The sequence below is a fragment of the Galeopterus variegatus genome, unplaced genomic scaffold (assembly GCF_000696425.1).
Source record: "Galeopterus variegatus unplaced genomic scaffold, G_variegatus-3.0.2 Scaffold2008, whole genome shotgun sequence".
Taxonomy (NCBI): Eukaryota; Metazoa; Chordata; class Mammalia; order Dermoptera; family Cynocephalidae; genus Galeopterus; species Galeopterus variegatus.
Genome location: NW_007728119.1, coordinates 150,929 through 165,122, shown reverse-complemented (window position 1 = coordinate 165,122; position 14,194 = coordinate 150,929). Strand labels below are relative to the sequence as shown.

The 14,194-nt window shown below is 33.8% G+C and overlaps 1 protein-coding gene across 1 annotated transcript in view; it reads left to right on the top strand.

The window, feature by feature from the left end:
- Positions 1-14,194, top strand: part of RFX3 (regulatory factor X, 3 (influences HLA class II expression)) — a 173,226-nt gene that overhangs the window by 121,491 nt on the left and 37,541 nt on the right. The window contains exons 12-13 of the mRNA XM_008580050.1: positions 3,116-3,213; positions 7,143-7,292. Of these exons, the coding sequence (XP_008578272.1) occupies positions 3,116-3,213; positions 7,143-7,292 (248 nt within the window). The remainder of the gene's footprint in view (positions 1-3,115; positions 3,214-7,142; positions 7,293-14,194) is intronic.

Sequence of the window (14,194 nt, the reverse complement as noted above, 5' to 3'; positions counted from 1 at the left end):
TGTCTTGTGGAATTGGCAACCATGTACTTCAAGTACACTGTTCACACGTGATTTGTGTTAAATTATTGTAAGAAATATAAAAATAGGGGTTTAGTAGAAGAAAAGTGGAAGATAGTATCATTTGTATGTTTATACTTTTTTCTAAATATGACGGGCAATCGTGGAAGGTATGAGTTCTCTCATATGTTCCCTACCACCTTAAAATATATGCTTAGACATATTTACATATAATATCAATGAATACACATAAATTAATGTAAAGGAATAAGTAAAAAAAGAAATCCAGTTGACATCGTCTCCCAATTTAATAAATTGTTAATGTGTTCCACTATATCTGTACCAAGTTTCCTGACTAAAGATTGGTTAAAAGTGATGTTGTCATGGAAAATTTCACTGTATAAATTCTATACTGATTTATGTTCCAGAATCTGACTTTCCTTGTTTTTCTCTTGCTCCCTGTGCTCTGAGTGATAATCTCTAGAGATGTCTAGAAGTTGCATAGGGTAGCTCATTAGCCTGTGACAGCTTGCCACCTAGGTACAGCTTCTCTCCTGAGATATAAGAAGGGATGTCAGTGAGTGCTTTCTTTTTTGAGGCAAATCAACAACATCAGTATTCATTAAACAGTACTAAAATCTTTTGCTGCTGTATGTTAGCATCACAGGACATTAATTTGTCAATTTAACAGTTTCCTATTTTAGATTGCATATCAGTTTTAGCTGACTTTAAGCCTCATAAGTTTAAATACACAATACACTTGACCTTTGTCTTTTGCAAATTTGGATTTGAAAACCAGTTTATTCTGTCATATAATTTTGTCTCTACGTTCAGCAGACAACCGAATAGTTTTAGTTTCTCTCAAATTATAAGATGCATTAATGTACCACCGGACCAAGGAAATTTGGAAATGTAATTCCCATTCAACAGTGAGGCTTAACAAAATAAAGCTTAAAATACAGTTTAGTAGCTACCTTCTGATTGTATGATTTTTTTAATATTAATTCTTGAGCAGGTTGAGACAAGTCAGTTTTGGTATAGATTTTCTATTCCAAACCATCCATTCATGAACCTTTTAAAAGTTGTTAGAATCAATCTGCACAATTTTGTACTTATATGAATCCCTATAGAGAGAACAAGCTTAATTTTATTCTTAAAAATTGTATTTTCCTGGCTAATACTTTACTCTATCATTTTCTGTCCAGACTGGATTTCTTTTTTTGGCCAAAAAAAAAAAAAAAAATCTGCACATCACACTAATTTAAAGCCAGCTTGAAGCTACTATATTCTAAAATACATTTATCTGAAAATGAAAAAAAAAATTAATTGTAAAGTATAAGAATTCACTGGTAACATTTAAATGTGCAATTACGACTACATTTAAAGGTGACATTTAATACAAAAAAAGTAAATGAAATAAAATGATTTATTTTATGATCTCTCTTGCATCAAAGTTATCTAGATAAAACAAGGCCCATTAAAAAAATTTTTTTTCAAGTAACATTTACAGGTTCTTGAAGCTTTTCAGATTAAATAATTATTATATACTCATTGTGGAAAAAATGGAAAATGCAGATTGCCAAATTGAAACTTAAGTAAAATTTTACTGTTTCAAAAAGGGTTGTTAATTTTTTTTTCACTCTTTTTCATTTCCATTCATGCCTGCCCTCCATGGTTCTAGTACATAATACAACAGAAAAAAATTTTTTTTTTCTTTTTTCTTTTTTGGTTTAAGTGGGAAGCTTTGGAGATTTCAAAAGATTAGTTTTCAAGAAATTTCCCATTCAGTGTTTCCAACAGGTGATTCTCATGGTTAAGAGTCCATCTTCTTGAGTGTTTTTCCTAATCACAATTTAGGCCATTTCAATCTTTTCTGTCATATGACAAATTATATAAATATTTTTTTAAAAATTTAGCTGTTTTATTATTGAAATAGTAAAATTTGTATCTTCTGCAAAGAACTTGAGTAAGCTAAATTATTTCTAAAACCTGCTTTTAACAAAAATAATAGAGAAGCATCTTATACTCATTTGAGCACAGAAGAAAAACCAAGGAATTTTTTAATATTCTTGGGATCCTTGGCCAAAAATGTCACTTCTCTGTTTCATATGGTAGAATATGTATTTTGATACTTACCACATCATGGGGAAACTACAGAGGTTAATTTTATGGTGTGGGTACTTCAAACACTTACTTATTAAATAGCTAAAATGCTCCCTACACTGCGAAGGCCTGGGCACAGAGGAAATAAAATACTATTGACTGAATTACTTGTTGAACAAGAGAAGAATTCTGTCTTTTGATATAGCAGATTCCTACTTGTAAAATGGTCATAGTCATCACTGATAACTGATGATGCTTCTCATCATTTTATGACCACCATAAAAACTCCTGTTATGGGACCTATCCCTATTTCAGGTTTTAACAGCTATATGAAGAATATTGAATGTACTATTTTAAGATTATCTTAAGAATATTGGTCTCTGTGACAGCAATTTTATCACACTGATTTTTTATCTCTACCTATCAAATGAAATGGAAAATAGTTATCCAAAATGTTCAAGTCAGACAATTTTAAGTTCTCCCTTACTTTTCAAAAAGAGTGAGAGATAACTACTCCAATTTGTAGGTTCTAGTGTAAACAGATGCATAGAGAAAGAGAGAACGCTTTGCATTGTTTTTCTTTTTAACTAGAGAAATGAAAATAGGTTAAAGGCTTAGCAAAATTCAAGATGAAGAATTCATAAAGAAAATACTTAGCCTTTGAGCACAAAGCTGTTAGTGAAAAGAGTGTCTTGTCCAAGATAGAAAATTCCATAAGTATATTCACAACTGGTATATGTTACTATAAGCAAAAATGTTTGAATATTTTCATATCCTAAACAAAGTATCATAAGTATCTGGGAATGAAATAGCTTTAAAAGAAGAAAAGCCCAAAATATAATTCCTGGATGCTTTAAAAAGCTAGAATACAATATTAAACAAAGTTTCATGAATGAGGACAATATAAGCTCTGTGCTATATCAGATGTTGTGTACACGTGTTTTCCCTTATTCTCGCATAAAGAATAATGTTCTTTGGTATCTTTTTCATTCTGCTTTTATTTCTTAACATTTAGGTGCCTTGACCCAAGCCATTCGAAATTTTGCAAAAAGCCTTGAAGGTTGGCTTTCCAATGCCATGAACAATATCCCACAGAGAATGATACAAACCAAGGTACACATTATGTCTTTGCTTTTTCTTTTGTGTTTACAAAATTGCTCTGAACTGTGAACTTTTTATGTGTCCTATCAAATGGTATTATGTAAGATGTGGATGTTATAATATATAGAACCTTCTCAAACTGATATTTATATTTTATAACCATGTAGTAAAGAACTTGCACAGGAGATGTTTGATACTGTTCCATTCAAGGAGACTAGAAAAGCATTTTAAGTGTGGTGCATGTACAAGCCCTTTTCTAAAATATCATAAGTATTTTTTATATTTCTATATATCAGAAGTATATTCTAAACTATGTATCAGGTACAGTTGATTCTCTGTATCCATGGTTCCACATTCTTGGAGTCAACCAACCACTGATCAAAAATATTTGGGGGGAAAAAACAAGAAAAAAATACCAAAAAATAATAAATATTAAAAAAACACAGTATAACAACTATATACATACCATTTACATTGCATTAGATATTATAAGCAATCTAGAGAATTTAAAGTATATAGAAGGATGTGTATAGGTTATATGCAAATACTATGCCATTTTATATCAGGGACTTAAGCATCCTCAGATTTTCCTATCTGTGGAGGGTCCTGGAACCAATCCTCCAAGAATACCGAGGGACAACAGTTTATATATTCTAAACTGTGTATCAGAAGCATGTAAACCATACGTGGGTACTTCAGAAAGTTCATGGAAAGATGTGTATTATCTTTTAATTCTATTTTTCCATGAATTTTTCCAAATACCCTTATATATGCTTAATTTCAAATATTAAAAAGAATAGCCTAGAATGTTCAAATGGTTCCCATTTGAAGGAATTTTAGATTTTTTAAATCCCTTAGTATATTCACTGTATTTTGAATAGTTTTGGTAAATCAACATTCTTTTGCTTTTTCAAGTTGTTTTATTTTTATTTATTTATTTATTTCATTGAAACAGTTGATTATACATGTCTGAGGTACAGAGTTGAATATCAATACCTGTGTGAATTATATGATGCTCAAATCAGGATAATTAAGATATTCAACATTATACAACGGAATTGTTTTTTCGTTCACCAATTCCTCCCTTACCTCCTCTCCCTCTCCCCCTCCCCCTTTCTGCCTCTGGTAACCTCTGGTAATCTTCTCTCATTTTGAAAGTTCGTCATACTAGTGTGACTGTTGTATCTTTCTTTCGTTTTATTTTTTAACACTGGGCAATGCTTTTGTGAATCAAGTAATCATTTCTTTAAATGAACAACTATAAGTGATTGGAATATATCAGGAATATGGAGTATTTAGCTAGTGATATGAATTCTAGTCTCCTACCAGTCTCCTACATCCCCTACTAGCCATGTTTCTTTAGTTTAATCTGTGAACATACCACCATGGCAAGAGTGGACTGATTCTAAATTTTGTCTAAATTTGGGTACCAAAAATCACATTCGTGGCTTTATGTCAGTGACTGTATCCACTATCAGACTCTAATAATATGCCTTGTCTTTCAGTTTGGAGGCAAAGTTGATAGAAGTTCTTGTAGCTATTAAGTCTCTATAGGAACACAAGTAGATGGCAGTTCTTTCTGCTTTGGTGTAAGGTTTGCAGTGTAAGTTTCTATCTCTAAAACATATAGAAGGCAACATTTCATTGATATGCCCACCTTAGATGGTCGCTCTATAGCTATGTTGTCAATATAGTAGGGCCAGCCACAGGTGGCTATTTAAATTTGAATTTTAAATTAAAACAAAGAGAAAAGAAAAATTTGGGGCTATTGAGCACTTGAAATGTAGCTACATTTCAAGTAGCTAGTGCTACATTTCAAGTGTAGCTAGTGCTACATTTCAAGTGTTCAGTGGTAACTAGTGGCTACCATATTAGGCAGAACATAGGTAGAGGATTTCTGTCATTGCAGAAAGTTCCCATTGGCAGCACTGATGTAGAGTACCACATGGAGGTGGGCAAATGAAATTGGAGGTTCTATTTGATTATTATGGAGGAATCCTTTCCAACTTGCAAAGTCAGTCATATTTGTAACAGTACCTCAAACAGCTGAAAGTGCTCCCCTTCCCAGTGTCATCAAAATGAATGTGGTAGCAATCCAGCTGCAACACTGGTGTCCAGAGTTGATTTGGATGATTTACCATGATGAGGGTGCCTTCTGCTCTTCCTCCCTCACTGAGTTGTAGCCATTTTTCAGCTGAGCACTCAGTCAATGAAGACCGTTTACCTTGACAGAGGAAACAGCGTTCCAACAATTGTGGCCTTTGGAATCAAAATGCCTGGGTTCAATCCTACCATTGTAATGGAGTTTCTGTGCAACCTTGAACGAACTTTAACTTCTTTAAATCATAATTATGTGTCTAATAGGGTGGTTATGAGAATTAATATAATATATGTGAGGCTACTTAACCCAGTGCCTGGTGCATAGCATATAAATAATTAATATTTAATGTTAATTAAAGCAAACCACAATTAATATAAACCACAAAAGTGGAAAAAAGTATAAGACTCCTTCTTTGAAGGTATGTGAGCTTTCCCCCAAAGTCTATATAGACCTAAAACATCTCACCATCAAGATAGATCAGGCTTTTCCCTGTGAACACCCTCTACTACTCAGCCAAATGACTGTTCAACTACTTGCTTCTTATATACCTATAGTGATTCAATACAGTACCATACGTTCCTATAAATAGGTTAAAATTTTAAACATATTTTTTGAATGGCTTAGAAGCATTAGATCTACTATGCATTTAACAAATTCCATGAGATCATGAGATTTAGATATTTATCTAGACATTTTTTGGTATTATTTTTGATATCTCTCAACAAAAACTGGCTCATTCATTGTCTCAGCAAGAGATAAATGTTGCGTTCAAAGGGGAGGGGGGTAATAGAAGAGAGTTTAAGAAGAGTTTACTTTGAAAGGTGTGGACAGAGTTGAGAACACCAAGGAGGAATGGTAAAGCACCCCAGGGCTAGTGATAATGGGAGTCCTAACCATCCCTAGATCTGAAGGGTAAGGGGTGAAAGCTATGGCATTAGGAAGTCCCCTCCTTCCTACAGGATGGTGGTGGCCTTAGAAAAGGAAAGCAGGCTCTACTCAAGCAGGGAGGGAGCAGAGTTTGTGGGGAATAAATACTCTGACCACTCTTTCTTCCTGTCCTCCACTCTCCTACCAGTGCCTATCATTTGCCAGATTCAACCAGAAGCCGGAGGGCAAGGGGGAGTTAATGTAGTCCATTTAGTCAACCTTCCGGGACAAAGAGCAGGATGGAGAAAAATGGAGAGTAGATTTTAAGAGGCAAATGGAGAGATTTCCTGGATAGCCCTTATTTAAAGAAGTTCATTCCGAAAAAGAATTCTTCTAGTTGTTTGTCTCAGGAAAATTTATTAGCTGTAAAGGCTATGAACTCTCATTTCACTTCAGAATTATCCAGGTTTCTATAAAATAAAGGTGATAAGAATTCATCTGAATTGTAGTGCTCTGAAAAGTCTTTTTTTTTTTTTTTTTAATCCAGTTAAAAAAGTAAGGCCGTATAGCTTGGTTTTCCAAAGAAAAAGATTTTTTTTTTATTTGCTTAGTTTCCAGTTGACTGCCCTAAAAAGGGTGAAAAAGAAATGAAACCCAACATTTTTCCTTCTTCCCTATACAAAGTCATTTATTGCTGTGGATAAGTAGTTACTTGTAAGACTCGTTTAATTAATACTGCACTCTGATGTTGAAGAATGTGGGAGTTTGTTTTAGTCTTGACCTCAACCTGCTCAGAAGGAAAATAATACTTGGTTTAGAGATTTAAATGCTATAATTTACAAGTAAACTCTCTCAGCAGATATTGTCAGAGGGAAGCATTTAAAATTTGGCAAGGGAAAAAAGAGGTGAAGGTTGCAGTGGTTTCTTTTAGTGGAGGAAAAAAAATCCCAATTTAATTGGGTTTTTTTTATAGGTTGCCGCTGTAAGTGCCTTTGCCCAGACTCTGCGAAGATACACATCGCTCAATCACCTGGCCCAGGCAGCTCGTGCAGTGCTTCAGAACACTTCCCAAATCAACCAGATGCTCAACGACCTCAACCGTGTCGACTTTGCTAATGTCCAGGTACTCTGTTTACTGGCAACACATGTCTTTTAAGGAAAAATACCTTCTTAATTAGGATCATCAAATTTCTTTTCGAAGTCTCATCCATACATAGGCAGCATCTGTACTCACAGTGTCCTGTAAGAGGGGAGTTTTACTCAGATATGACTTCATTGTTCTTGTGGTATGTGGTTAACTTAACGTCTGCTAAGATTTATGCTCCTAGACGCAACATAATATAACAAACCCTTGAACAACATGGGTTTGAACTGTGCAGGTCCACTTCTACATGGATTTGTTTCAATAAATATATGCACAAATATGTCATAAATGCATAACATACCTAACCAAACAGTTAAGTAGCATACCTAACAGTAGGTTATTACTAGTTAAGTAGTTAAGTATTTAACTACTACTTATGTAAGGACTCAGGTGCAACCCTCAAGCCCCAACCCCTAGCAGGGCTTGGGGCAAAGCAACTCAGCTCAGCCATGACCTGGGGGAAAGTGCTCTATGTCCTTAAGTTTTTGGAGAGTCAAAAGTTACAGGAGGATTTTTGACTGCACGGAGGTCAGTGCCCCTAACCAGGGTCAACTGTAAATTATCAGGATTTGCTGAATAATTAATGAAGTAACAAAGATCACAGTCACTGAAGTTAGAAAGGCAAAAAATTAAACTCTTTCATATACTAGCTGTGGGATCTTGGGCAAGTTACTTAACTACTCTCGGCTATATTTTCTCCACCTTACAACACCTGTCATAGATTATTGTTTACATATTTAGTAATTTTCACTGATACCCACAAAGATATTTCTGTTTTTAGGTGGCCCACCTTGAAAGAACTAAGAGAAACTCTGTTTCAGATTTGTACCTGGTAAATATTTGTTTACTTCAGTAAGAATTAGGTGCAGTCAGTTTGACTATTTTGATAATTCAAATAAAAAATACTTTTTAACCTTGTGATCAAACTACTCACTTGTATTTTGAAGTATACTTTTAAAATAGCTAATTTAGGAATAATATGATAGAATTCCAATAAATATTTTATTTCTGACACTAAAGTAATAAAGCTAATTGCTGCCATATAAAAACAATATCATTGCTCACCAAAAGCATAAGCAACACCAACAACAAAATTATGTAAACTAAACATAATCAAAATTTTAAACTTTTGGGTTTCATAAGATACCATCAAGAAAGTGAAATGACAGTTCACAAAATGTGAGAAAATTTTTGTAAGTCATATATTTAATAAAGGACTTAGATATAGAATATGTAAAGAACTCTTACAACCCAATAATAAAAAGACAACCTGATTAAAAAATGGGCAGAAATCTGAATAGACATTTCTCCAGCGAAAATATATATCAGCCAATAAGCACATGAAAAGATGTTCAACATCATAATCACCAGGAAAATGTAAGACAAAACCACAATGGTGTACCACTTTATACACACTAAAATGGTTATAAACAAAAAGACGGATAATATCAAGTGTTGGTGTGATGTGGAGAATTTGGAACTTCATATACTGCTGATCGGAACATAAAATGCTACATCCGCTTTGGAAAACAGTCTGTCAGTTTTTCAAAAAGATAAACACAGAGTTACCATATAACTCAGCAGTTCCTCTCCTCAATATATACCCGAGAAATTAAAATATGTCAACACAAAAACTTGTATGTAGGTGTTTATAGCAGCATTATTTGTATTAACCACATAAAAGTGGAAACAACTCAAGTGTCCGTCAACTGATAAATAGATAAACAAAATGTGGCATGTCTATATAATGGAACATTACTAGGCAATAAAAAGAAATGAAGTGTTGATTCAGGCTACAATATAGATGAAATATGGAAACATGCTAAGTGAAAGAAAGATGCACATATTGCATGATTCCATTTATATGAAATGTCTAGACTAGATAAAGCTATAGAGATAGAAAGTAAATTAGTGGTTGCCTAGGGCTAGAGGATTGAGGAGATTGAGAGGTGACAGATAAGGGTTGTGGGGTTTCTTTTAAAAAAAATGAAAAAGCTCTAAAATTGGTTGTGATTAATACACTAAACTCTGTGAATACACTGAAATATGCCTTGAACTGTATAAATGGATAAATTATGTAATATATGAATTTTATATCAATAAAGCTGTTAAAAATTCTATTGTTTTAAAAAGGAACTAATTAGTAATTACATTTCCTAGAAATTTTAACCCCTACTTCTGGTCTAGTTTTATCATTTAAAGTATATCAAAAAGGTGATATTTAGGCTTGATTTATTTTAGTGTACAATAGATTTAGATAAGTTCATTGTGATATTCATGGATTAGACTCAATTCTGATGTAAAGTTTTTTTAAAAGAAGTCTCTATCATCTATCTATATACAAACACACATGCATACATATACTTACAAACAGAACTTATACAACTGTCTCAGGTTTAGAGTACTACTTTATGTATGTAAATGGAATTGACATTAACTAGTTTAATAAGAATATTAAGTTCATATTACTTTAAAATCTATATTGTAATGTTTATTTCAAATCTTCGTTCAGAAAAGATATGTTTAAAAGTATCTTAAGAAAAGTTGAAATAGTAAGGCAACTTCTAATTGCAAAAAGTAATTTAAGCTCAATAACAGAATTTTTTTTTAAATTTTATTTTGTTGATATACAATGTGGTTGATTTTTGTGGCCCATTACCGAAACCTCCCTCCCTCCTCCCTCTCCTCCCTCTCATCCAACAATGTCCTTTCAATAACAGAATATTTTTAAGAATGATTTTTAATAATATCTGGGAAAGGTTTTATATGTTCTGTTAGCATTATTTTCATATGTGTATTTGTGTGTCTGCAGTCCTGTTAAGTATTTGTATGAGTGAGTTCTTCCCTGGTTACAAACACCAACCTTGAGAACATCTTTGCATGTAAATGGTCAATTATATGTCTACTCTAGCACTTGTGTATTTGTGTGTCTGCAGTCCTGTTAAGTATTTGTATGAGTGAGTTCTTCCCTGGTTACGAACACCAACCTTGAGAACATCTTTGCATGTAAATGGTCAATTATATGTCTACTCTAGCACTTATCCTCTGCTCATCAACTTTAAGACTACCCTTTCTCTTCCTCTCTTCTCAACGGTCAAGTTTTTCTGGGTCCACCATGACAGTCATTAGTGCTGAAACCAGTATGATGAAGCATCTGCCCTCCAAAACCTCTTTCTTTTCTTCAGAAAATCATGAACAGTGGCAAGCCCTTCATTTCTCCTACGTTGTACTTCTCACAGCTCTGTTCATCTTAATGAGTAATCTCTTTCTCAGGGTAGTGTATTTCATGTTTAACTCCCTTGTTTCTTTCCTTTTTTGCTCTAAGCTTTGCCAGATTCTCTCACAGTCCCCTACCTCCCATTCCACTTCCATCAACCTTTCCTGGTCATTTGGAAATTGTCCTTGTCCCTTCAAGATTAACCTCAGTAAGACTGACAAATATAAGAGTGATGCTCCTGTAATAGGAAACTTTAGTTTAAAACAATGAAATTACATGTAAGTGTCAATATTATAGTATTCTAAGAGCTTGAAAGTATTGAAAAGTTCCACTCAGGATATTCATAAATCTTTTTCACTACTTCGTTTTCCTCTAATTAAATCTTCATTTACTCATGCATTCAAGATAATTTTCCTATTGCACTATAATTGGTTTTCTGTTTCATTTAATTGATAGTATTACAATAGTATTGTTCTCTAATTTTTTGTGTAAACAGATAGTTTTTCATCTGCATATTATGAGCTAAGTAGTTTTGGTGAGCTGACCTGATAACCTAAGGATTGCCTATACTTGTGTTTCTGTGTTTAAAAGGCATCTGATTTTGAAGTTACTGATTACTTACCATTTTGGGTATTTTTTTTATAAGTTAAGAACATTGTAAAATCTTCATCCTTAGATTTTTCAATTACAAAATTGAAATATCTAAATTCTTTTCACAAGGGAATTTTTACAATATACTTCATTGTTATACTAACAATCTAAAGAATAGTAAAATGAAGTATAATACAAAGCAGTTTGAAAAGCCAAAGTAATGTGCTGTGGTTTTATTTCTCCAAGTTAGGTTTTAGATTATCATCTTCTCTTGTCAAAAACTAACTATCAAGTAAATAGTGAATTTGAATTTATGGTAAGAGATGAAGTTAAATTCTTCCATGGATACCTGTAAGTTCCTCTTCCCTGTTATCAGTGTACCAACAAACAAACACAAACAGCCTTTCCTACAGTGAGTATAGAGTTTCAGTGTTGCAAGATGAAAAAGCTCTAGAGATCTGTTGCACGAGAAGGTGCATATAGTTAACACTACTGTGCTGTACACTTAAAAATAGTTAAGATGGTAAGTGTTATGTGTTTTTTACCATAATTAAAAAAAATGCTTCGGGGCCGGCCCGGTGGCGCACTGCTACAGTGCGCTGCTTAGGAGCACGGCGGCGCTCCCGCTGAGGGTTCGGATCCCACATACAGACTGGTTCCCGCTCACTGGCTGAGCGAGGGGCGAGCGCAGCACCGAGGGTTGCGATCCCATTGCCGGTCCCAGTCCGGTACGGGCGCGACACTGAGGGTTGCGGCCCATTGCCAGACACGAAAAAAGACAAAAAGGAAAAAAAAAATGCTTTGACATTAATGAAAAAAAAAAAACTTCCCTCATTGCTTTCTTAATGATTAAAGTTTTTTTTCTGGGTACTCCTTCCATGTGTACTCTGGACTCCTAAATTAATATAAAATTTAATTAATATAAAATTTCTTGGAGTTATTTGACACAGCATTTATGAAAAGATCTTAACTATTCTTATATAAATCTATCATATAGAAATAAGTGCAAAAATAAGCAAAGATGTAGTTACAAGATTGCTAATTCCAGCTTTATTTGTAATAGCAAAAAGTTGGGACAACAAATGTCTAGCTATATGGGATTGATTATATAAATAACAATATATTCATGCAATGAAACAAACTTATTCACTGAGCAATAAATATAGCTCTATATTTGCCTACATGTAAGGATGGTTATCATATGTCATAAGTGAAACTAAATAGAGTATCTAGTAGAACGTATAGTATGATCCTTTTTTATTTTAAATATTTATATATGCATAACCTAACTAATAAAATACTATAAATAATATGTACAAATATAAATGTAAGAAAAAATATTATAAATATATACATAAATAATACAGAATATGCAGATATATACATAAATATATATTTATATATGCTGGTGAAAAGCTTGAAGGGTATATATATCAACATGTTATAGTTACTGCTTAGTGTTGCCATTTTGGGTATTCTTAATATTTTGTTACTTTTTGCTTATTTGCATTTTTAATTGTTTCCATAGTCATATTTTGGTGTATTTAAAATATTTAAAAGTGATACTTAGGGGGCCATGTGTGAAAGAATTTATGATTAATTAGATAAGAGAAAAAAGGAGAGTAGATGGTATCAACATCTAAGATATAGCAGAAACAGTAGGTTTTCCTGAAGAAATAAAATGAATTGAGTTTGGGACATTTTGTGTTTAAAGTGCCTCTAGGTTGAAAATGTCCCTTGAATAGGTAAAGTCTGTGGAATCAGGAGAGGTGCTGGAACAGGGGATGGATATTAGGGATTTATTCAGTTGAAATTGTCAATTTTAATGAACTTATTTTCTGAGAGAATACAGAATAAAAGCTATAGATACTCTTCAGAAAAATACTTACATATTCACAATGTTTTATATAGAGAATTAATATCTTCGCAGATACCCCTCCAAAGAAGCCCATCTTGAAAACACTTATCTGGGCACAATGAACCCAGCTTTAAAATTCTTGTTAAATTTCATTTCTCTTATTTTACACTTAGGGAAACCAAGGCCCACATAGATCATATTAATTGCTTGAGGTCAGTTTGGTTGATTCAGGACCTAGATTAAAATCCGTGTTTTCGGGCCGGCCCGGTGGCGCACTGCTACAGTGCACCGCTTGGGAGCGCGGCGGTCCCGCCGAGGGTTCGGATCCCACATACAGACCGGTTCCCGCTCACTGGTTGAGCGAGGGGCGGGCGCAGCGCCGAGGGTTGCGATCCCGTTGCTGGTCCCGGTCCGGTATGGGCGCGACACTGAGGGTTGCGGTCCGTTGCCGGACACAAAAAAAGACAAAAAGGAAAAAAAAAAAATCCGTGTTTTCTGACTCTCAGTCAAATGTTATATTGCCACCTAATTGTATTTTGACCTTGAGAGAATAGTTTTATTAATCTTAAAATACAAAATAGCACTGGAAACATCATAAAACTTATAGCAACCACTGAAAAGTAGCCTTATATGTTCCTGTTTTCATTGTTATTACCAAACATGAAATTTCCCAAGCAGAACCAGAAGGCAAATTGCAGTAATCAAATTTTTTGTTAGGAAACATGTCAACATTTTCTCAGAAGAGTTTTTGTCGTTGTTGTTATTGTTGTTTTCAATTCTGTGGATTAATTTGCATTCATAGCCTCGCCTTCATAGCCCTTGAGATTTCTGTTCTCAGTCCATAAAACTCGTGCAGCATATGTTCCTACCTAGTATCATTCAGTGCTTTTTTCGGTTTTAATCTTGAGGGACCACTTTTGGCCAATTGAATCTATTTACTCATCTGACTTACCCTAAATCTTCTCAAATGAATTGGTTTTAAAGTTTTACCTGATGGGGGAGAAAGGAGAACTTTTGAAGGCAGTATGAAAACTGAATAGAATGAAAGACCCAGCATACTCTAGGTTCAGACTTCTATTTTTCTTAAGAAATCATGTATTTTAGTCTTTTACACAGACAAACTAATGTGGAAAAACCAAGTCATTCTTATATTTCACTTCACTTTTTCATGTACCAGAATGAGCAAGGTACAGTATTAGACCGTTAAAACTGATA